The 25,151-nt window shown below is 44.0% G+C and overlaps 1 protein-coding gene across 1 annotated transcript in view; it reads left to right on the top strand.

The window, feature by feature from the left end:
• Window positions 1-25,151, top strand: part of LOC122814887 (oocyte zinc finger protein XlCOF28-like) — a 162,434-nt gene that overhangs the window by 5,212 nt on the left and 132,071 nt on the right. Inside the window, exon 2 of the mRNA XM_044087157.1 lies at window positions 5,777-5,899. Within this exon, the coding sequence (XP_043943092.1) occupies window positions 5,777-5,899 (123 nt within the window). The remainder of the gene's footprint in view (window positions 1-5,776; window positions 5,900-25,151) is intronic.

The raw sequence follows: 25,151 nt of genomic DNA, 5'->3' as shown, positions 1-25,151 counted from the left end.
GGTTGCTGCCTGCATCTGCTTCTGTCACTACTGTTTCAGGGGTTCAGACTTCCACCAAGAAACCAAAATTCTCTTCGATGTCCAGAGAGCAGAGAAAATGCTCTCCTGCCCAATCTCTAAACCCTGCCCCAGCCTCGGAGCTGCCAGCGAAGTTACCCAAAAGATCAGATCCAGCAATTTTGGACCCAACATTGGGGATGCTCAAATCTTTTTCTCCAGAACCTGTTTCCCAATGGCATTGATTTCCCTTTTCTACAAGAGACTCCAAAGAGATGTCATGTCCCCCTTCAACATCGTCCTCTATCAGGTGCTCCCAGATTCTTTCCCAGGCAGATGTGGATAAGCTGATGAGGAAGTTCCTCATGGCTCAGATTCAGATGGGGTTTTGCCATCTTCATCTCCCATTAGATCTGTGAGCCTCCAGGCTCTATCTCATCCTATTGTCTCTGCTTCTCTTATCCATTCATTGATGTTGGAGCCCTTGGATTCAAGAATTTCGAGAGATAAAGTGTAAAATCCCAGTAGAGCAGGACAGATCTTGGAGATGAAGCTTTGGCTCCAGACACAGGGGAATGGTTTTGACACAACTGCTTTCAGAGCCATCACTTCCCTTTAGAGCTGGACACCTCAGGTCCAACTCTTCCTTCATGGCAGGAGCCTGGACAGTGTTGGGGCTTGGCAGCACATGAAGCTTTGACTTTGATTGGGACAGTAATTGCTTCTCCAGGTCCTTCTACCTTTGAGGTGGTGGAGAGGGATTTCTCTCACCCAAGAGTCCAATCTACTATTATTTTTAGATCCTTCCACCCTACCCATTTTGGATCCAAGTTCTGAGCCTCATTGACATATCCCTGAAGGAGAGCTGATCTGTTCAAGCTTCCAGGCAGTTCCTGTACAGGAACATCCCCTGTGTTCCGAAACCTCTCCAGATCATCCCACTGAAGAGATCCCTCAGAAGAGATTATGTAAAAGGAATCTTTAACCAAAGACACTGACTGTGATGAAGGGTAGAGATCCCCAAGGTCTCAGTCAGAAGACATCTTATTTGGAGATATTGTGGAGATCTGCAGACAGAAAGGGTGGATGCTTTTCTGATCCCCCTTCCCAAGAGGAGTCAGTATTCCTAGAAGTATTCGGATTGGCCCATCTATATCTTGGGTTACTCCCCCAGCTGATGACCTTTGAGATCTTGTGTCTTATCAAACATGGAAAGAAACTGACACCATAGAACCCATTCTTCGTCACCTTGATAAATTTTTTTCTCCCCCAAAAGACAGGCTTCATTGTCGTAAGAGAGTTCCTGTGGATGCCATGGCTGTGGTGGTAGCCACTACAGAGCCCTTCTGTCCACCTTCCAAATAGAGAATCCAGGGTGAATGTCATGTTTGGAAAACATGTTTACACTTCACTGATCTTTGCTTTATGGTCACTTAATTATTTAGCATATTTCACCAGACTGCAGAGATACTTGATTAAAGAATTCTCCAAGTCTCTTCCTGAGTCCACATTGGCAGAAGAACATAAACCGCTATCTTTGCAGATGGCCACCCTTCAGTCTATTTCAAACACATCCATGAGGTAAAGCTCTTGTATAGTGGAAGGCTCCTCATGGGTGGCAGGTTCAGGCGTAGCCATCAGGAAACATGTCTGGATGTGCTTATGTGACTTTGTGGAGTCCTTCAAGTCTTCTTTCATTAATGCTCCATTTTATATTTCTTCCCTGTTTGGCCCTACAGTAAAAGAAATGCTCTCCTGTAGTGAACAAGATGGAAAGACTTTGTCTGCCATGGGAATATGTTTTTCTACCCTGCAGAGAACATTTTCCAGGAGTGAGCATGGTGGTAGAAAGATGTGGTTCCAAAAGTCACCAGATCCTTTTCTGACCTCATGAGGGGAAACTCTCCCCAAAGGCAGGGGGAAGTTCCTATGGAAGATGCCACCCACATGGCAGAGGGGGCATGCAGAACCAATGGTTTTGAGATATTTTTACAGATAAACCCTTCCAGCACTTCTGAAGGGTTGCCCAACTGCTCTTCTCTGGGGGTAGTCAGGGGGCACTTGTCTCTACACCCAGAAGCCTGGGCATGAATCATAAAAGACACTTGTTTGCAAAAGATTATATGCAGAGGCTATTTCATTCCCTTTTTGCAAATCCTACCAACCGAATGGAAAAGGCTCCCTGATGTTCCACCCAGTCAGCAAGAGTTAGCAGCATTAAAAATTCAAAAGCTGCTAGACAAAATTCATCCAAGAGGTCTCACCAGACCAGAAAGGATTTGGAACTTGCTCAAGATTCTTTTTAGTGTCAGAAAAAACAGGGGACCTGAGACCCATTCTGAACCTTGGCAGTGTAAATCAGTTTGCAAAGAACTCTAAGTTCCAGATGGTCACAGTTCAGTCATTCTATCTTTTCTACAGAAGGATGATTGAATGTGCACTGTCTATCACATCAAAAATGAACAGACACTCCTGGAAAAACCAGAACTTCTAGCTGGGGACCAGTTATTGCCAGTTCAGACCCTGCCCTTTGGCCTCACCACAATCCCCAGGGTGCTCACCAAGTACATGGTAATGGTAGCAGCTCACCTGCGACTGCTCAGATTCAAAGTGTTTCCCTACATAGATAACTGGCTCCTCACTGCCCCAGCTAGACATCTCCTCAAAAAGGCTAGGAACTACTTATTCCAGTTATGTCAGTCTTTAGTCACAGTCATTTATGCCAAGTCTCATCTACAACCCGGTCAAGTTTGGGGGTTTATTGGAGCTTGCCTAGAGACCACCAGTCAGTTGGCCTTTCTTCCATCAAACAATACGGTCCCTAAGATTACAGGTGAGACAAGTTCTTTTGCACCCTTCTTCCCCAACAAAACTGTTTTTTCAGGCCGTAGAGTCAATGGTGGCTACTATTACCTCTGTCCCAATGGCTTGAATCCATATGAATGTTCTTCAGTGGACTGTAGCTGTTCATTGGTTAGTTCTTCTACAGTCTCTGTCCTGTCTGATAAAACTTTCTCTTGTTTGTAAGGATTCCCTGTGTTGGTAAGTACTGTGTAGCAAAGTTTGTCAAGGACGCCCCTTCATGTTTCCACCTGCAGTAGTCACGGTGACCACAAATGCCTCCCAGTTGGGGTGGGGGGTGTATGTTTATTTATTTTATTTTATTTTTATTTTATTTTACATTTGTTGACCGGGCTAGTCCAACTGGATATATGTCCGTTTTCAGTAGAGGCCCGGGGAGAAAAGCTCCATCAGTTGTACTTTTTTAAAAAGGCATAAATGGTTTACATAAGAAGATAGGAAATAAAAACAATAATATAATCAGATAAAACATGACAACATAGCAGGTTAAAAAAATAAATTTTTTTTTTTTTTTTTTGCACAGACAGTTTAAGACATGTGGTCTCCAGAAGAGATCAATCTGTATACCAGTGTCCTGAAGATGAGGGATGTCATCCTAGTGTTGCAGGCCTTTCAGGACTCTTCCTCCGGGGATGATTGCTATCCAAGCAGACAATATGTCAGTAGTTTGGTACATCAGCAAATGGGAGGAGGGTACCCAATCCTATCCTATCCTATCTCATTTGTTGAGAAGGAATGAGTGTGTGGTAGTGGGATATCTCTTCCCACTGCTTTATTATGGCAGTGCACATACTGAGGAAATCCAGTGTGCTAGTGGTCAGCAGGTCCATTTTGATACCTCACGAGTGGTGTCTGTCATTTAGTGGCAGAAAGGATCTTCCATCAGTTGGGTCAACCTTGCTGCAATTTATTTGCCTGTCCCCACAACAACAAGTGCAGAATATGTTTGCCCTGATCCCCTCCCAAGAGGAGTCACCATGAGATGCTCTAGTTCATGTTTGGCCCTCTGGTCTTCTTTATGCTTATCCCGTCTTACCACTAATCCCCAAATTTCTTCAAAAAGCACTTTGGTTGAAGAGCAAGGTTATCCTCATTACCTCCTTTTGGCCTCATCTTCTACATCCGCCCTGGATTCTGGACCCCAGTCCAGATCTAATTTCTTCCTACTCCACCCTGAGATCTTATGCTGCTACTGCAAGGTCTGACTCAGACGCTTTTAGAGCCTTCAGCCAAGTGTGAGCTCAGATTTCTTTCTTGGAAAACATTTTTTTTAGTGGCCATCACTTCAGCAAGGTGAGTTTCTGAACTCCAAGTACTCTCGTCAAAATCCCCTTACTTGATCTTCCACAAAGATAGAGTCACTTAGCATACTAATCGATTCTTTATGCCCAAAGTAACTGAGGTGAACATCAATCAAGTCATCAACTTACCTGTGTTCTTCCCAAATTTTTCTAATAAAGGGGAATACATGCTTCATCTCTTAGATGTGCATAGACAGGCTCTGCTTTTATCTTCTCAGGACAAATAATTCTAATTAAAGTGATTAGTTGTTCATCACCTTTGCCCCCAGTAGGTTGGGAAAACCAGTTTCTAAAGTTACCTTAGCAAAGTGATTAACATATTACATATCATTTGTTTATAGTCAATGAGGTCTATCTTTGCCAAACACTCCAGAAGCTCACTCTACTAGATCCATGGCTACTTCATCTGCTTTCTGGTCCAGAGCTTTGGCTGATATTTGTGCTGCAGCCACTTGGTCCAATGCCCATACCTTTAGTGCTCATTATAAGTTGGATCTGAGTTCCAGAGCCAGAGCTGCCCTTGGTTCTGAGGTACTCTGGAATATCCTCCCATGATTTCCACCCAAGGTTATCATAGCTGGGGAATCTGTCCCGTATGTTGAAGAATGAATGAATGAAAATGACATCGGGTATAAAAGTTATGTAGTCGCCATGAATATGCACCTGTGCTGTCCATTTTCATTCTCCCTCAACTTCTCCCTACCTTCCCCTTGACCTTTCTTCTGGATGTGACCTGATAGTGATATTGGAACCACTGTTTGTGTTTGAGCCCATCTTTCCTTTTATTCGGGTTATAGTAAATCATAGTTTATGGGGCAGCAAACTTAATCTGTGGTATTACATGACTCTGAGGCATTATGGGTAAAGGGAGGAGCTTGAGAGTCGAATCTGAGAGTCTAACTAAATGTGGCTGATTCAGATCAGAGGACTGATCCGAGACCCATACGTTTAGGAAGAATGAATATGGACAACACAGATGCATAGTTATGGGGAGTACATAACTTTTATTTTAAGAGACACATTATTTAGCCTGTATCTTTGAATAATGCAGTTTCCTTAGCTTACATAGTATTCATTTATCATGGGTTTCAGATTTCCCACATGACTGAGTTATTGCAATGTGTAATTGCACAGTGCTGCAGCTGATTTAATTTTAACCTAAGCCTTTGTAAATGAGCTTCTGTTTCAGAGACTGGCTCATGTTGTAAGTGCACCTGCAGATATATTACTTTCATGTGTTACTTGAAAACACTCTATGCACCATTGCAAATATCATTCAGTCATGTCACTGAAATATATGCCATTTATTGCTTCTATATGTCAATGGTTGCATTTTTATACTGTTGCTTCTATTACCAGTCTCATTCAGTATAATTGTACTATATGATTTTTTTCTGTTTATGTCATTATTTTTTTGTATGCAATTAATGTGTATTTTTTTCCCCCGGGCCTCCACTGAAAATGGGCTCATTTCAGGCCCAGTGGACTTTCCTGGTTAATTTAAATGTAGTAAATAAATAAATAAATAAAATAAATAAAATGGTATGATAAACTACTAAGAGCAAGTCCTGGGATTAAACTTTTTAAGTTTAATATTTCCGTTTTTTTATGTGCAGGATACAGCATCCCAAAAGAACAGCTGTTGCTGCTGTTTGAAAAACACAAGACCCTCCTGCCTGAGTCTGTAGAAGGAGTGGAGACCCTGTTTCAGATAACTGATTGCGGTTTTCCTACCAGCAGTAAGTAGATGAGGGATGTTTTGGGCTCTGGTGCCCTTCACATGCAGGACGTTAACTGGATGGAAGGGAAATAACTTTTTTTAATTCATTTCTGTCATGTCTTCATAGTCAGTACATGTCTAGCCACAGGTATTGTGTTATTAACTAAAAAATTCTGGTCACACACACACACACACACACACACACACACACACACACACACACACACACTAGGCAGTGTATGACTTCTGTTTCATAAAATCAGCCTTTATTTTGCTTATCATTACAAGTGGGTTATAAATCGGTTTGATTTTTCTATTTTCACCTGGGAATGAATTAAAGACCTGGTGAAGGACGGTGTGGAGGTAGTAAATGTCTGATTAGTATGTCAGAATTTAGAAATTAAAATATAATTTGTTACTGAAGATGTAAAATTATCAACAGTGAATGTATGTTTAAATACTGAGTTAGTAATTATAGGCCTGTTTGTCTTTCTTTCATCCCTGGGAAGATTAAAAGAAGGGATGTTCATCATATTTCACTGTTGCAGTCCTAACAAATGGGTTATCTGGCTCCCGGTAGCCCTCGATCGGCCAGAATACCAAAGGTAAGTAAATATGACATCGGCTGCCGTCGGTTGTAAAGGACATCAGTACGTCGGACACAAAAGGAGGCAGCCGACATCTCTTCCTCAGTCTTCTTTGCCACGGAGCCCCAAGCAGAAGCATTTTTGCACAAGTACCGATTGGCCATTTACCTTTTTCATTTCCGTCTACAGAGTTGAAGCCAACTGCAGCTAAGTACCTCGTTGGGGATCCTCTTTTCTTGCCTTAACGAATGTCAGAAAACGTTAGTAATTGTCTTGCCTGTGGAAAGCAGATTCTCCATCGAGATTTTCATTATTATTGTATTATTTGTTTAGGCCTTGACCACGATGTTCCTAACTGTGATCTTTGTACTTCCTTTAATCCGCGTACTATTCGTTGTCAGGTTAAGCTTTTAGCCAAGCATTTTGGAGTTTGGCCTAAGTTCGTCGGTATGGCGTCCACTGATCTTGGCTTCGGATATTCCTAAGAAGTGTAAGGATAAATACCACAACAGGCTTCAGAGGGTGAAATCTACCGACGATGTTAAGTTGGTCGTCAGTCTTGCGGTAGCCAGTGAGGCGCTTTTGCAGCCCCTGCAGTCCGCGGATTTTCCTCCGCAGGCCTCGGTTGAGACCATTTCAGAGCCCTCCATGCCGCCGGCTTCCATTTTGTCTCCTGACCTTCTGCCTGTTGCTAAGTCTGAGGCCTCAGTTCTTCGTTCTGACAACAGGCACATACCAACGACTTCCACCTCTACTTTACCGGTGGCCAAGCCTCCCAACTCCTTCCAACTTGCAAGTAAATCCTCCAGTCACAACCTGTGAAGAAACAGGCTCCAGCTTCCTCTCCTTCCCCTGAATCTCAAATGGTTAAAATGGCTAATGACCTTTTGACTCTTATTAGGGGCTCACAGCCTCCTCCTTCAAAAAGGGGCAGGGATTTCTCTCCAGAAGTTTTATTTTATTCAGGTTCTGATACTTCTAGCATTTCTGCTGATGAAGAGGAAGTTTATCAGGTTTTTTCTCCTTTTAAGGATTCTGATGCAGAGGAATCCATTCATTCTGCTTCTCCTCCAGAATATTATTCCTTTGGTGATACTTTAAATACAATTAGGGAGCATTTTAAATGGGAAAGTCAAGATTACCCCCAATCTAAGAAAAGGATCAGGGAGTTTTTGAATTTGCCTCAGCTTAAGCCTCTGGCTATTCCTCCTGTGTTGGACATGGTTGATGATGTTTTCCTGGAAAATTCCTCGACTCCAAATTTGGTTCCTCCTGCTCCCAGGAAACATGACAGGTACTATAGAGTCCCTGATTCTCATTTGTTTCTTTTCAGGAATCTGTTGGCTGATCCAGAGGTTATTTCTCAAGGGCCTAAAGGAGTTAAGGCCACTGTTACCAAAAATTTTGTTCCTTCCAATAGAGAATCTAGGAATCTAGATAGGTGGAGTAAAAAGGTTTATACCTCTGCCACTCTTGCTATTAGGTCTACTTATTGCCTTTTTCATATGCTCAAGTATCAGCAGCACACCTTGGAGACTATTAAGTCAAAGATTGCAAGTGTGCTTCTTTTGGCGGAGAGTAAAGATATGCAAGATTTGCTGAATTCTGCCAGTCTTGTCAACATGCATTCGTTACATTGTGGTTTTGACTATCTAGAAGCTTCCTGCAGGGCGGCAGCTACTGGATCTGTTATAAGGCATGTTTGGCTCAGGGAACAGCCCCTTCCAGACCCTGTCAAGTCCAAGCTTTTAGATGTACCTTTACACAAGGACAGTCTTTTTGGCAGCAAAGCAGAGAAGATGCTTAAAAAGATGGAGGATAAGGCCAAGTCTATGCAAACAGTTAAAGACTTTCTGCAAGTTCAACCTCCTTGCTTCAGCAGGAATTACTCTTCTAAGAGTTGCATGTTTCCTGATACCAGCAGACAGAACCGTTCTAGGACTAGAGGTTACAAGTCTGCTAGGGGTCAGGGGGCTACCCCCTCAAAGGACTAAACAATGGCATGCTTCCACATCTAAGTCGGGAAGTTCTAAGCCTGCATCTCAATCCAAGCATTCTCAATGACTTTGTCCAATGCCTGCCTGATCCTGCTTACCTGGAGTTTCCTTTGTGGGAAGGTTGGCCATTTTTGCAAATGTCTGTGCCACCATCACAGATGACAAATGGGTACTCAGAACTGTATCCCTAGGACATAGGTTTTCTTTCCACCTTTCCAGTACATAAGGTATTCCCGGACATTCCTCCAAACCAAAGGGCAGAAGTAGAAAAGGAAATTTTATCTCTGTTACATCTGGGAGCAATAGAACCGGTTCCTGCTCAGCAGGTAGGCCAGGGCTTCTGTTCCAGACTTTTCTTAGTTCCAAAAAAAAAGAAGGCACCTGGTGTCCTATCCTGGATCTATCCATTCTGAACTCCTTCTTGGTAATTCCAAAGTTCAAAATGCTCACTCTGCATCAGTTACTACCAGTGTTGGACAAAGACTCCTGGCTGGTAACTTTGGATCTCAAAGAAGCTTATCTGCACATCCCTATCAGGGAAAACTGCAGGCAGTACCTTCGCTTCAGAGTGGGCAAGCAACATTATCAATTCTCTGCGCTGCTCTTTGGCTTATCTTCTGCTCCCGGAGTTTTCACAAAGTGCCTGGCTCCAGTCATTGCTTTTTGCAGGCAGAAGAAAATTCAGATTTATCCATACTTGGACGACTGTCTAATTCAAGCAAATTCTCAGGAACAGCTGTTAAAGGATTTGGAATTTGTAAAGACTCTTCTCTGGAATTTGTAAAGACTCTTCTCTCTTCCCTGGGTTACACTCTCAACGAGGAAAAATCGAAAATGGTACCATCCAAGGAGATAACATTCCTGGGTGTGAGTCTGAACACAGCCGCCCAGATGATACATCTCACCAAGAGAAGCAGACAACTCTTTCAGTTTAATTCAAGGACTTGGCAAGCCTGTCCCAGCTCCCTGCAAGAAAATACCTGCAAGCTCTGGGATTCATGGCCTCTTGTATTCTCATGATTCCATATGCATGACTGCATATGAGGAAATTGCAGTGGTACCTCAAGAACTTTTAGTGTCAGCACACACAGGACCTGGAGATGATAATTCCTCTGATTCCTTGTCTGCAGACAGAGTTTCTATGGTGGGCAACAGCCTATTTGCAAAACAAAGGCATGTCTTTCCACCCACCTCCTGCCATTCAAGTTCTGACCATGGACTCATCGGATTACACCAGGGGAGCTCATCTGGATGGCAGATGCATACAGGGACATTGGAACGCCCAGCAGATGCACTTGCACATAAACCTGAAGGAGTTGATAGCAGTTCAGCAGGCGCCTTACTGGCTTTCAAGCATCTTCTTTCTCCAGGAACTCTGCTTGTCAGAACAGACAACACCACAGTCATGTGGTACATCAACAAACAGGGAGGGACTCATTCTTAACCCCTGTGCAGACAGAGCATGATTCTCTGGTCCACAGCAGCATCATTGGGCCTACATCTTCTAGCTCAGTTTCTTCCAGGGAGACTCAATGTTTTGGCAGACCAGTTGAGCAGATGGACCCTGGTCCTCACGAGTGGCAGCTGAACAGAACAGTCTTTTACAGCATCATTCAGCGTTTGGGCACTCCTCAGGTGGATCTTTTCTCCCCCCCCCCAGACAACCACCTTCTACCACTTTTTTGCACCAGACAGCATCACTGCAAGGCCTGGAAAATGGATGCTCTGTCCTTGCCTTTGATGCTACTTTCAGTTTATGCCTTCCCTCCTCTTCCTCTTCTTCCCAGACTATTATTGAAGATCATGGACGAAAGACCAAGGACCATTGTCATAGCTCCAGACTGGCCCAGGCAGCATTGGTATCTGCTGCTTCGCAGTCTCTCCCAGTTTCCTCCTTGGCATCTTTCTCTGAAACCAGATCTTTTGATTCAGGAAGGGGAAAAAATTCTGCATCCTCATCTTCAGTCTCTCCATTTGGCAGCATGGCTTATTGTATGACTCCATCTATTTCCTCTTCCCTTTCCCAGCAGGTGGTTAACGTACTTCATGAGGTCAGGAGGCCTAGCACTAGGAAGTTTTATGCTGACAAATGGGAAAGATTCTCTCATTGGATGCAGACTAGAGGGGAATCTTCTTCTCAGCCTACTCTTCCTCTGATCCTGGAATACTTGGCTGATTTGCTTCAAGATGGCCTTTCTTTTTCCTATGTCAAGATCCATGCTTCAGCTATTTCTGCTCATTGTTGTTTTGAACAACCCATTTTCTCTCATCCCCTGATGAAAATGTTTCTCAGAGGTGCTAGCAACTTAAAACCTCCTAGAAGAGCGCCTACTCCGGCCTGGGACCCTAATTTTGTTTTAGAGAAACTCACTCTTCCTCCTTTTGGGCCAGCTGCCACTGAAGATTTAAAGTTTCTCTCTTGGAAAACTGCCTTTCTCTTGGCTATAACTTCAGCAAGGAGAGTTTCGGAGCTGCAGGCTTTGATGGCTGTGGAGCCTTTTCTTATCTTCCATGCAGATCGTGTCTCTCTGAGAACCAATCCCTCTTTTATGCCTAAGGTGGTTTCAATCCTGATGCTTAATCAGTCCATACACCTTCCTACCTTCTTTCCTAATCCTCGAAATAGAGGTGAAAAGATCCTACATTCTCTTGATGTGCACAGACAGCTCAGGTTTTACCTGGACAGTACTAAAGACCTTCGGAAATCAGCACAGTTATTGGTCGGTTTTGCTCCTGGAGCTCAGGGCAAAGCTGTTTCTAAGCAAACCATTTCTAAATGTATTGCACACTGTATTAATTTCTGTTATTCCTTTCATGGCAAGGTTCTTCCTCAAGGATCGAGGACCCACTCCACAAGAGCAGCCTCCACTTCTGCAGCCTTTTTAAGGAGTGTCCGTACTAAAGACATTTTAGAAGCTGCCACTTGGTCTTCTCTACACACTTTTACAAAGCATTATAATTTGCCTTTGTTTTCTAGATCCAGGGCGGGGTTTGCCACTGCTGTTCTGCAGGGCATTCTCTCCAATCCTTGATTGGGTTGGTACCTCCTCCCTCTCCTCTGGGCTTTGGTAATCAACCCATAAGTAAGGACTGCAACAGTGAAACATGATGAACATAGTACAGTTGTGTACACTTACCATAAATGTAGATGTTTGAGTGTATTCACTGTTGCAGTCCTGGATGTCCTTCAAGAATGCAACTGCAGTCATAACATGTGGGTTGTCCTGCCTCAGGCAGCCCTCGGTCGGCCGGATTCCAAAGTCTGGGTCCGACGTCTGATGTCGCATTTCTCTCCAACGTCAGAGCGGCTGGAGTACATAAGCATCAGCCGACGCCATTTTCTTCAGTCTTTCTTCCCGCAAAGCCGAAGCAGAAGCAGTTCGCAAGTGCCGTCGGTCAGCTCCTGTATTCTACGATACAAGTCATCGAAAAAGCTAAGTACCCCATTGGGGACCTTTTCTTGCCTCAGCCGATGTCAGAAATTACTGAAAAAGTTAACAATTGTCTTTTTTGTGGTAAACAAATACCTCATAAGGATTTCCACTCTTACTGCCTCCCTTGCCTGGGCCCAGACCATGATGTCTCGGCCGGTGTAGCCTGTGCTCGCTTCAACAAGCGCACTCTCAGGCGCCGGGCGGAGTTCGCTGAAGATTTTTTCGGCGATAATTTGTTTTACACCATGCCGCCGGATCTTCCGACATCGCAAACACCAAAGCGAAAAGACCGGGACCGACATCCTCGGCCTGCCTACCACCGACTCCACGCCAAAATCCTAAGCGGTGCTCCGGTTCCTCTGAGACGGTCTCTCCACCGCCCGAACCAAGACACCGACCACGACGAACCCGATTCCAGTCATTACTCCGACGCCAGTTATAGACTTTCCTCCGGATACCGAAACCGGGGAAATGCCCGAGACCATTGCTGTAGACAAGTGGAGCTGCCAGGCCTCCTATGGCCATGTCTATTAAGGCCTACACTAGGGCTAAGGCAGCCAGCAAAACAAAGCATATTACTTGTCCTTACCTCAGCCGACGAGACACAAATTATGTCCATGGCGGCTGATTTAATTTCCATGATTAGAGGTTCTCAGGCCCATCCTGAGAGAGCATCCCAGCCTCCTCCTGATAAAGGCTCGGGTTGAACCCTCTGACCCTACTCCTTCAGATGAAGACTCTGAGGGCTCTGTCCACTCTGATAGCCAGGAAGAGCTCTTCCAGACTTATGAGGACTCGGATGCAGAAGATTCCATCCCTCGGCCTCCCTCCTGAGGATATTTCTTAAGTTCTGCACACCATGAGGAACATTTCATGGCAGGTCAGGAATATTCTGATTCTAGGAAACGCCTTAGACTTTCCTTAAGAAGCCTCAGCACAGGCCCTTAGCTATTCCTCCTGTACTTGATGTTCTGGATGATTTGTATTCTGACTCTAGTGCTACCCCTGATTCTCCCTCCTGCTCCAGCCAAGCCAGACAGGTATTACAGGGTCCCAGAAACTCATTCCCATTTATTCAGGGCCCATTCTGATGATTTGGAAACTATTTCACAGGGGCCTAAAGGAGTTTCAGCCTCCACCTCAAAAATCCTTTGCCCTCCAACAGGGAAGCAAGGTCATTAGATAGATGGGGCACAAAGGTTTACACATCCACTACCTTATGTCTGAGAGCTTTAAATTGCCTTTTTCATATGTTACAATATCAGGATTATCTCTTAGAAGATTTACAAAACATTAGCTTCTCCTGATCCTTTAGACAGGAAGACTTTGCAGGAAGCTGTACATAACACTCAGCAAGTAAGCAATCACTTCCTGCAGTGTGGATATGATGCACTGAAGCTTCATGTAGGGCAGCTATGACAGGGCAGTGATTCAGACATGCTTGGTTAAAAGATCAACCAGATCATGTAAAAAAACTTCTGGATGCACCTTTGGAAAAGAACAAGCTTTTTGGTGCAAATGCTAAGGATGTGTTAAAGACCATCAAGAAAAAGCAAAATCAGTTCAGACTGTGAAAGATTTCCTCCAGGTTCAACCCCCAGATTCAGTAGGAATTGGCCTTCAAAAAACTGGTCCTTTCCTAATCCAGAAAAGTTTCATAAGAACAGACGTACGAGGAAGAGGCCAATACAGAGGCCGACCTAGGGGACTATACAATGGCAGCCAGGAAACCAAAGAAGTGACGCAGGGTTTCCACCTGCCCAACAACCACAAACTCAATGACTTTCCTCTACTACCGCCTACCAGGGAACAACTAGAAGCTCCTTTGGGCGGAAATTATCTCTGTTTGCAGAAAACTGGCACAGACTGACAAAGGACAAATGGATTTTGGACATTATAGACCAAGGGTACAGGTTTCATTTTCATACCTTACTAAGAAAACAAGGCATGCCAAACCTACCACAAAATCAAAGGGCAGAGGCTATCAAACAAATCACTCTGCTGACTCGAATGAAAGCAATAGAAAGAGTTCCACAACAAGAACAAGAACAGGGGTTTTACTCAAGACTGTTCCTTGTTCCAAGAAAAGAATCTCAATGGAGACCAATACTGGACTTGTCCGCATTAAACACCTTTCTCATAGTACCAAAGTTCAAAATGCTGACTCTACAGCAACTCCTTCCCATGCTGGGCAAGGAGTCGTGGCTGATTACTCTGGACCTCAAGGAGGCATACCTGCATGTCCCTATCAGACACAGCTGCAGAAGATACCTCAGATTTCTTGCAGGGCCAGAGCATTATCAATTCTCAGCATTGCCATTTGGCTTATCTACTGCACCCAGAGTATTTACAAAATGCCTGGCTTCAGTAATTGCTCATTGCAGGCTCCAGGGTATACAAATTTACCTGTACCTGGACGACTGCCTCATACAAGCGGACGACAAATTGATGTTGACAAGAAACCTGGATTATGTCATACGATTACTTCAAGCTCTGGGATACACAGTCAACTTCCAAAAGTCAAGACTGCAGCCATCCCAGCAAATAATCTTCTTAGGAGCCAAACTAGACACAGCCTCTCAGATGGCTTACCTGACAGAAGACAAGCAAGAGAAGTTAACTCATTACTTCAAAGGTTTAGCAAAACTCACCCAGATGACTGCAAGGAGATTCCTACAGGCCCTGGGTTACATGGCATCCTGCATTCTACTGGTTCCATTAGCAAAACTACACATGAGAAAGCTTCAATGGTACCTAAAAGCATTTGGTCTCAACACAGCAACAACTTGGAGACAATCATACCACTCATTCCATGCCTACAAAAGGAATTCCTATGGTGGGCCTCGGTGAGCCAGGAAAACACAGGTATGTCATTCAAAACCACAGATAACACAGACCATGACTACAGACGCCTCAGACCTTGGATGGGGCGCACATGGAAGGCAGGTGTATACAAGGACAATGGTCTTCAAAGGAAACACATCTGCATATAAACCAAAAGGAAATGCTGGCAGTAATGCATGCCATCGAGGCTTTTCAACACCAACTCCAGCAAGGCCATTTAATGATACGGACAGACAACACCACTGTGATGTGGTACATAAACAAGCAGGGAGCACCCACTCTTACCCCTTTGCAGACTGACAATGCAGCTTTGGGAGAAATCACTGAGCCTAAAACATCCAGTTACAATCCCAGTTTGTTCCAGGAAAAGACAATGTGTTGGCGGACAGCCTAAGCAGGAATTTCACAGATCCACACGAGTGGAGGTTACATCCAAAGGCCTTCAGACAACTCACTTCGACATGGGGCAAGCCAGAAGTGGACCTATTTGCCTCTCACCTCAACCATCTTCTACCAAAATTTTGCATAAGGATATACCATCCAAAAGCTTGGAAAATAGATGCCCTCTCATTCAACTGGAACTCCCTAGCAATCTATGCATTCCCACCTCTGCCACTGGTGACCTCAGTATTACTAAAGATCAAAGCAGAGAAGCCCAAGGGAATCATAATAGTTCCGGATTGGCCAAGACAACACTGGTACCCACTACTACGGAGCATATGTCACACCAGGAGGTGGGCCCTCCCTCAGTGGCCTCTACTTTTGACTCAACACAATTTCGAAACACTGCATCCAAACCTTCAGACACTGCAGCTAACAGCTTGGGAGATCCCATAAATAACTTCAGCTTATCTCTCTAAGGAAGTTCAGCGGATACTAACAGAGGCTCGAAGACCATCCACCAGAAAGGTTTACTTAGCAAAGTGGAAAAGATACAGCAATTGGAATACCAGCAAGGGACATGATGCTTCATTGCTGAACATCCCACTTATCTTGGAATATTTGGCAGATATGTTAAAGAACGGCCTCTCATATTCTTCCATAAAGATACATGCATCTGCTATTTCAGCTAGATACAACACTGATCCTCCTGTTTTCTCACCCCTTACTAAGACAATTCCTCAGGGAATCGAGAACATTAGCCACCAAGAAAGGCCCCAGTGCCAGCCTGGGACCTCAATTTTGTCTTAGAGAAACTGACTCTACCTCCTTTTGAGCCAGCAGCTTCAGTTGACTTGCAATTTCTCTCATGGAAGACAGCTTTCCTGTTGGCAATTACCTCAGCAAGAAGGGTTTCGGAGCTACAGGCCCTAATGGCAATACCACCCTTTATTATTTTCCACAAAGACAGGGTTTCATTAAGGACCAACCCTACTTTTATGCCAAAGGTGGTATCTAGGTTTCTCTAAATCAAGCCATTCATCTGCCTGCTTTCTTCCCCAATCCTGAGAATAAGGGGAAAGACTTTTGCATACCTTGGACATTCACAGACAACTTCGATACTACCTGGACAGAACCAAGGCCAGTAGGAAGTCTGAACAACTTTTGTAGCTTACTCTGCAGTCCAGGGAAAAGCAATTTCAAAACAGACTATTTCTAAATGGATTGGACATTGCATCAGATTCTGTTATTCCTTTCATGGAAAGACTGTTCCAGCCAATGTCAGACCACATTCCACCAGAGCTACAGCCACCTCTACAGCATTTTTAAGAGGGGTGCCTACCAAGGACATTCTAGAAGCTGCTACATGGAGCTCCGTGCATACATTCTCCAAACACTACAATCTCCCTCTATATTCCAGATCCAGAGCAGGCTTTGCTTCGCAGTCCTGCAGGGTTTGATTGCCACACCATCTCTTTCCTAGTGCATACCTCCTCCCCAGCTAAGCTATGGTATTCTACCCACATGTTATGACTGCAGTTGCATTCTTGAAGGACATAGTACAGTTTTGTACCTACCATAAATGTAGATGTCCGATAGACATGCAACTGCAGTCGGATTTTCCTCCCTCCATACCCCTCTATGCCTAGGGTCCACTCCTATCCCTGTTACTCTTAGCTGGGGATGTCTGTTATGGTGTATTTGTTTTATTGCTCATTTATTTGTTTGGAATCCTGTTTTTGTCTTCCAATTTGATTACAGCCTTCCTTGGAGGGCACCTGGCATCTGGGGCAAGAAACACTGAAGAAAATGGCGTTGGCTGATGCTTATGTACTCCAGCCGCTCTGACGTCGGAGAGAAATGCGACATCAGCTGACGTCGGACCCAGACTTTGAACTGCCGACCGAGGGCTGCCTGAGGCAGGACAACCCACATGTTATGACTGCAGTTGCATGTCTATCGGACATCTACATTTATGGTAGGTACAGAACTGTACTTTCCCCCTTTTTTGGTCTTCTTCTGCTCTCCTTTCCTAAGGTGCAGGCTTTATTTGGTTTATTTTACCAAAGATACTTTTATTTTTGGTCTTAACCTTGTTTTCTTGGGGGCTCCTGACTGTTATGGCAAGAAAGACTGAGGAAGTGACATCGGCTGCCTCCTTTTGTATCTGACATACTGACGTCCTTTACAACCGACGGCAACTGACGGCATATTTACTTACCTTTGGTATTCTGCCCGATCAAGGGCTACCGGGAGCTGGATAACCCATTTGTTAGGACTGCAATATTGACTACACTCAAACATCTACATTTATGGTAAGTGTACACAGCTGTACTTTCTAGGGGCAGCCTATTAGGGTCCCTGGCCACTAGTTATGTTCAGAAAGCCAAATTCATGGCTTCATGTTGGAGAAGTCCTTGATAGTTAAACCTGCCCTAGTATGCTAAGGTAGACATCAGAAAAACGTTTGTGTGTGGTGTATGTGAACTTTGCAAAGATCTCTAGTACTGTATCCCATAGTAGGCTTTTGGGGAAAGTTAAAGGAGAGGGTTTGCAGACAAAAATGGTTACATGACTAGGAAACTAGCTGAAGCAATTATAGCAGTTCAGGGTCTCTTTCTGTGGAAAAGCAAGTGAGTAGAAGAAAAAAGCAAGGTTCACTGCTGAGGCCAGTGCTTTGTAACATGTTCATGTTTGAGAGCACACTCGGACAGATCATTAGTGTTAGTTTGTTTGCTGATCGCACCAGTTGTTGGGGTGGTAAGGGGCAGAAGGAATTTTAGCTAAGCCAGGAGGCTGATTGTGTAGTTATAGAGTTGGAAGTTTGATTTTAATGCAGAATAATAGTTTGCAGTTTAAAAAATGTACCAAAAAACGTGTACATCCCTAGACCATTGGAAATACAGAAAAGAAAAAAAAATGGGGGTGAAGATGACAGACTTGGGCACTAAAGATCAATACTTTTATGTACAATTGCTAGTTTGTGAGTACTGGGATTTTTTATCTAAAGATTGATTGTTATCCCAAGGATTCTTCTTTGCCCCGAGATGCAGTGACCTCAAGAGTTTGTAGGTTTAACTAGCCAGAGTGCAGTTTGTGTCCCATGCTGGTATGAGCCTAGCATTGGGCAGCATTCTGCCTTCTCTGAGGCTGATGCCACAATTTAAAAACAGAAGATGATTGACTTTAATAATTGGATATTTTTTGGTATCATTCAAAGAGGGTACAGTATTTGTCAGCCTGGAAGGATATGGTTGATAGACCATGCTGTTTTGCCAGGGATGGTCTACATCTGTCCCATCTAGGCTTTTGAATATTGGTTGAAACATTGCCTACTCTTACAGTGCCCTTTGTAGCCATTGCCAAACTGATAAACACTCCAACATAGCATAATCAACCCAAGAAAATCTAAAGGTGTTCCTGCTCAAAGCCTGGAGTCTAAACAAGAAACTCCCATTCCTGCAACCTCTGCTCACCAAAGAGAATGCAGATGTCTGTGCAGTTAATGTCTAATGGCTTAAAACTGCGGAGAGCATTCCAGCAGTGCAGGGCAATAATGCCTTCCACAACTTAAGATCAGCTACTGCACAGGAAGGGACATAATGTAAAGGTGTCTTAATTTATAGCAAAATCAAACACATGCCTGGACTAACAGTATGACGCACTTCAGCTTTTCTACATCCAGATTACAAAAGACTAAGTCCTTTACCATATCCTTGCAAGGTATAGGTCCCCCTCTGACACAGGAAGTTACATACATATATAAACATGTTGGAGGCACTCCCCATTCAATGCAATTCACGGCAGTCTGTAACTACCCCCCTGTAAACCGGACATCATACAAACATCAGAGAATATTACACCCCTCCCCCATGAAATATCCTCACTAGTCAGGTCAGACCATAAACCTGTCTCCTTTGAAATAAAAAAATCCTAGACCTCAACTAACCCTGGAACTTTTAGGGATTATTCTAAGACAAACTCCCTACTAGTCAGTGGCAACCTGGCAACATTTCAAGCCTCCCCAAACCCTGAGATCACTGTTGCTTATGCAGAATTGTTCATGGAAACCCTGTACAATTGTGTTAAAGGCTTCATGTTAAAGACTTCATGTAGATAGCTGCACCCATCCAGAATAAACAAAGGGCAAACTCGATAAACAAGCCACCCTGGTGGAATCCCAAAATCAGTAGGTTGTATAACAAAAGGAAGAAATCAGGGCACAAATTAGGAGGTGCAGTGCCAGGCAAGGTAAAAACTCCCCTGTCAATCTAAACAAGTAACTCAAGGAGCAAATCAAAATTGCCAAAGTGAAATTTGAGTTAAAAATAGCTTCTCAGTTTAAGGACAATCACAATTCAGCTATGTCTGCAACCTCCAAATCTAGTGGCCGACAAATTTAGCTGCAATTTTCCCTCCCTCCCCCCAGACACCCCTTAGGAAATACTCTCAACCATAAATGCACTTTCCAAGGCCAAGAACACTGCATTGATGGGCTCATTATACTCTGTATATCCCAGGATGCCTCTTTTTTAATTTCTCCAAGTCTTTTGTGTTTCTAATACCTACAAGTCAAAATATGATTAAAGTTCTTGAAATTGGTATTGTTTCAATCTTTGATGTTAGCCAGAAGTGCTCCTCGCAGCACCTGCAGTGTGCCCAGTAATGACTCCTCTTGCAATTCATACGAAGTTACATGCATCTGTAACAGATCTAAATATGATTATAGATTCTTTTTTATGACCTGTTGCTCCTACTACTGCTGGAACTGTCTGCGTATCTTTCTTCCACATTACTCTTGATGTTCTTCGTGTTTCACTGTTGCATTCATTACATTTGAGTAATCTACTGGCAGGTTGCCCTCATTCAGCCTGAATAACAAAGACTTGGGTCCTGCATCTGTTGCTGTTTCCTCTTCCATGACGTCAGGTCATCAGGGGTATAAAACATGCAGCCGACGCCATTTTAATCCATCTTTCTTGCCGCGTGGTGCCTGAAGCAGAAGCAGTTCGCAAGTGCCGGTCGGCCGACTCCTGAAATTTTCGTTTTCGAGTTTCAGTACCGAAGTCTTCAAACTAAAGCTAAGTACCCAATTGGGGAAACTTTTTCTTGCTCCTTACCGATGTCAGTGAAAGTTAATAATTGCATTACTTGTGGGAAGCAAATACCTCATAAGGATTTTCATTTGTACTGTGTTCCTTGCCTAGGCCCTGATCACAATGTGCCTTGCTGTCGGTTTTGTGCTAAATTTAACCAATGCACTATTAAACGTCAGTATATTTTTGCTTCTAAATACTTTGGTTCAAGATTTAACTATCCTGAAATGTCGTCGGTTAGCAATCCGACTACTGGAATTCACAAAAAACGCAAGGACAGATCGTCGAGGTCCAAAATCGACGACGAAGCTTCTCCTAAGCCAGTCGCCAGTTTACCGGTACTCAGTGAGGCACTTTCGCAGCCCCTGATGCTCGCTACTTTTGAGTCGCAGGCCTCAACCGAGACCCATTTGGAGTTTGGTATGCCGCGAGATTCTGCAAGCATTGAACCTGCGGATGTCTCTCCCTTGGATGGGTCCGGAGTCGCTGAGCAGGCACCGGCTTCTGAGTGTGTTTTCAGGCCTCAACATTTGTATATTAAACTGACACCATCATCAAAAACAAGGCCAAAACCTACTTCTATGTCTAAAAAAAAATGACGCATGAACCATGTGCTCAGGCCCTTATGCCTAAAAAACAAATGATCAAAATGGCTGAGGACTTAATTACCTTGATCAGGGGTTCCCAACCCCCCACCCCCCGCTAAGAGGCCTAGGCAAGGCACTGATTATGAATCTTCAGATCAGGTTTCCATTTCTTCTGATCAGGAATGTTCTATCCCATCTTATGAGGACTCTGATGCAGAGCAATCCATCCCTTCTGCTTCTCCTGAGGATTACTCTTTTGGAGAGACTTTGCATACTTTAAGGGAACATTTTCATTGGGAGAGTCAGGACTTCTCAGAATCCAAAAAGAGGCTTAGGGATTTCCTCTTTCTTCCTCCGCATAGGCCTTTGGCCATACCTCCTGTCTTAGACATTGTTGATGATGTTTTCTTGGAATCAGGCATGGCTCCTGATTCCCTGCCTCCAGCTCCTAGTAAGCCAGACAGATATTACAGGGTTCCTGACTCCCACAAATTTATTTTCAAAAATCCTGCTGCTGATCCTGAAACCATTTCTCAGGGTCCCAAGGGTGTTAAGGCTTCTAGAGCCAAATATCCTATCCCTTCAGATAGAGACTCCAGGGTGCTGGATAGATGGGGTAAGAAGGTTTATACGTCTGCAACCTTGGCCATCAGGACTTTAAACTGCCAGTTTCATATGCTTAAATATCAACAGCATGTTATGGGCTTACTGAAACAGAAAATGATGTTGATTTCTGATTGTGTGGAAAATAAAGAGTTACAGGAATTATTGCATTCAGCAGAACAGGTTGGAAAGCATACTTTGCAATGTGGTTTTGATTCCTTGGAGGCCTCTTGCAGGGCCGCCATAACTGGATCTGTGATAAGAAGGCATGCTTGGCTCAAGAGGCAAAATCTGCCTGATCATGTTAAAGCTAAATTGTTGGATGCTCCTTTACAGCAAGCCAGTCTGTTTTGTAATAAGGCAGAAGAGGTTTTAAAAAAGATGGAAGACAAAGCTAAATCTATGCAAACTGTAAAAGATTTCTTGCAAGTGCAGCCACCCAGGTTCAGTAGACACTGGCCTGCTAAGAATTGGTCCTTTCCTGTGTCCAGCAGAGCCACTCGGGGCAAACCCAGACGTTCCAAAGGCTCCAGGTTTCAGTCAGAAGGATCTTACAGGTCAAAACAATGGGGTGCCTCCACCTCCAAATCAGGAGGTAACAAAGCACAACCATACTGTAAACAGTCTCAATGACTTTCTTCTGCCATCTCCAAGCACTTATCTTTTGGCAGCCCCTTTGGGGGGAAAATAGCACTTCATGCTCAAAATTGGCATTTAATTACCCAGGACAAGTAGGTCTTAAATATAGTATCCCAGGGGTACAGATTTAATTTCCACACATTGCCAATTCCAAACGGATGGCCAGATCTGCCACCACATCAGTGGGCAGAGGCCCAGAAACAAGTCATGTCCCTCATGGATATGGGGGCTATTCATCCAGTACCAGAAAAGTAAAAAGGACAAGGATTTTATTCAAGACTTTTCCTGGTACCCAGAAAAGACCAATCATGGCATCCAATTCTGGACTTATCCATTCTAAATATGTTCCTGGAAATTCCAAAATTCAAAATGCTGACTTTACAACAGCTACTGCCTATGCTAGGCAAGAATGCCTGGTTGGTAACTCTAGACTTAAAAGAGGCATACCTGCATATCCCAAACAGGGAATCTTGCAGAAGATACCTCCGCCTCAAAGCAGGCTATTTGCATTACCAGTTCTCTGCACTGCCCTTTGGCTTATCTACTGTGCCCAGGGTCTTTACAAAGTGCCTGGCACCAGTAATTGCATTTTGCAGACAAAGAAACATTCAAATGTATCCATATCTAGATGATTGTCTCATTCAGACAGAGGACAAGGACACTCTTCTTCAGCATCTGGCATTTGTAAAAAGGCTTCCAGCATGCCTAGGGTACACCATAAACGAAAAGAAATCACAACTGGTACTCTCTCAAATAATTACATTCCTGGGTGCAAGCTTGAATACAATTGCCCAGATGGCTTACCTCATGCCAGACAAACAAATTCAATTGACAACATACTTCAAACAAGTGGCAACAAAAACCCAGCTATCTGCAAGACAAATTCTGCAGGCTTTGGGGTTCATGGCATCCTGCATTCTACTAATTCCATATGCGAGACTGCATATGAGGAAACTTCAATGGTACCTAAAAAGCTTATGGGGTCAACATTGTCACAGCCTGGAAACAATGATTCCTGTCATTCCCTGCCTGCAACAGGAGTTCCTTTGGTAAGCAGACGCATGTCACAAAAACAAGGGGCTGTCATTTTTTCTACCTCCTGCCACCCAAACCCTAACTACAGACGCATCAGACTATGCTTGGGGGGCCCATCTGGCAGGAAGATACATTCAAGGGCAAATGGAGCCCAAACCAAATGTATCTACATATCAACCAGAAAGAAATGTTAGCTGCACAGAATGCTCTGACAGCCTTTAAGTACTTCCTTCATCCAGGACAACTACTGATAAAGATGGACAACACCACAGTTATGTGGTACATAAACAAGCAGGGGGTACCCACTCCTACCCCCTTTACAGACTAGCCATGGCCTTGTGGAGCACAGCCTAGACTTACCAAATACACCTTCAAGCTCAGTTCCTGCCAGGAAAGCAAAATTCTCTGGCAGACAACCTAAACAGAAATCTTATGGACCCACACGAATGGAAACTGGATCCACAAATCTTCAGCATGTTGACATGAAAATGGGGGTGCCCAGACATAGATCTATTTGCCTCTCCCCAAAACTATCAGTTGGACAAATTCTGCACAAGAACTCATCACAAAAAAGCATGGAAAGTGGATGCTCTATCCTTCAGCTGGAAAAACCTATCAGTCTTTGCCTTTCCCCCTCTGCCTCTACTCTCCAAGGTCTTACTAAAAGTCAGACAGGAAAAACCAAAAATGATTCTGATTGCTCTGGACTGGCCTCGCCAACACTGGTAATATGTCACACCTTCCTCCTTACTACTTGCCTCAAACACCTCACCTATTGTCTCAACAGAACTATCAAATTCTGCACACTCAGCTCCAAACTCTGAATCTTGCAGCATGGCTAATCAACTGATTTCACCAATCACATCTCTCAGTAAACCTGTGATGGATGTCATTTTGGAGGCTAGAAGGCCTAGTACTAGAAAATCTTATGCTGATAAATGGAAGAGAATATGTGCTTGGAATCAAGCACAAGGAATAGACACAGCTAAGCCCGATATTCCTCAGATTTTGCAATACCTAACTGAGATGCTTTACAAGGGCCTTTTTCTTCAATAAAAATCCATGCCTCTGCCATCTCGGCTCATTACAACACAGAGCCTCCTCTCTTTTCTCATCCCCTGCTAAAGCAGTACATCAGAGGAGCCAAAAATTTAAGGACTCCCAGCAGAGCACCGACTCCTGCATGGGACCTCAATTTTGTGCTGGAAAAACTCACCCTACCTCCTTTTGAACCAGCTGCTACTGCGGATATAAAATTTCTTTCTTGGAAGACTGCCTTTCTTTTAGCAGTCACTTCAGCTAGAAGGGTTTCAGAACTACAGGCTCTCATGGCAGTGGAGCCTTTTATTATCTTTTACCTGGTTAGGGTGGCCCTCAGGACCAATCCTTCTTTTATGCCTAAGGTGGTAAGTGTGGCTCTTAACCAGATCATTCACCTGCCAACTTTTTACCCAAATCTGCAGAACAAGGGGGAGCGGATTCTGCATTCATTGGATGTACACAGACAACTAAGATTCTACTTAAACAGGACAAACGCTCTAAGAAAGTCTGAGCAGCTACTGGTGGCATTTGCTGCAGGACCAGAGGGGAAGGCTATATCAAAGCAGACTATTTCTAAATGGAAAAGCCATTGTATTCATTTCTGCTACATGCACCATGGTAAACATGTCCCCAAGGGGATCAGATCTCATTCCACCAGGGCTGCATCTACTTCTGCAGCCTTTCCCAGAGGAGTTCCTACCAGAGACATTCTAGAAGCTGCTACTTGGAGCTCAGTTCATACGTTCACAAAGCATTACCATTTACCTCTCTTTTCTAAATCAAGGGCAGGCTTTGCCACTGCAGTCCTGCAGGGCCTTATAGCTGCTCCTAATGCTGTTTAATTCCATCCTCCCATCCATAGCTTTTTGATTCTACCCAAATGTAATGACTGCAACAGTGAAACACGAAGAACATAGTACAGTTGTGCACACTTAGTCACTTACCATAAATGTAGATGTTCGAGTGTATTCACTGTTGCAGTCCGGGTTACCCACCCACCAGCCCCCTTTCTTCTCTATTATTATAC

The sequence above is a fragment of the Protopterus annectens genome, chromosome 11.part0, assembly GCF_019279795.1.
Source record: "Protopterus annectens isolate FY-2018-M chromosome 11.part0, PAN1.0, whole genome shotgun sequence".
Taxonomy (NCBI): Eukaryota; Metazoa; Chordata; order Ceratodontiformes; family Protopteridae; genus Protopterus; species Protopterus annectens.
This window is presented reverse-complemented; position numbering and strand designations above follow the sequence as displayed.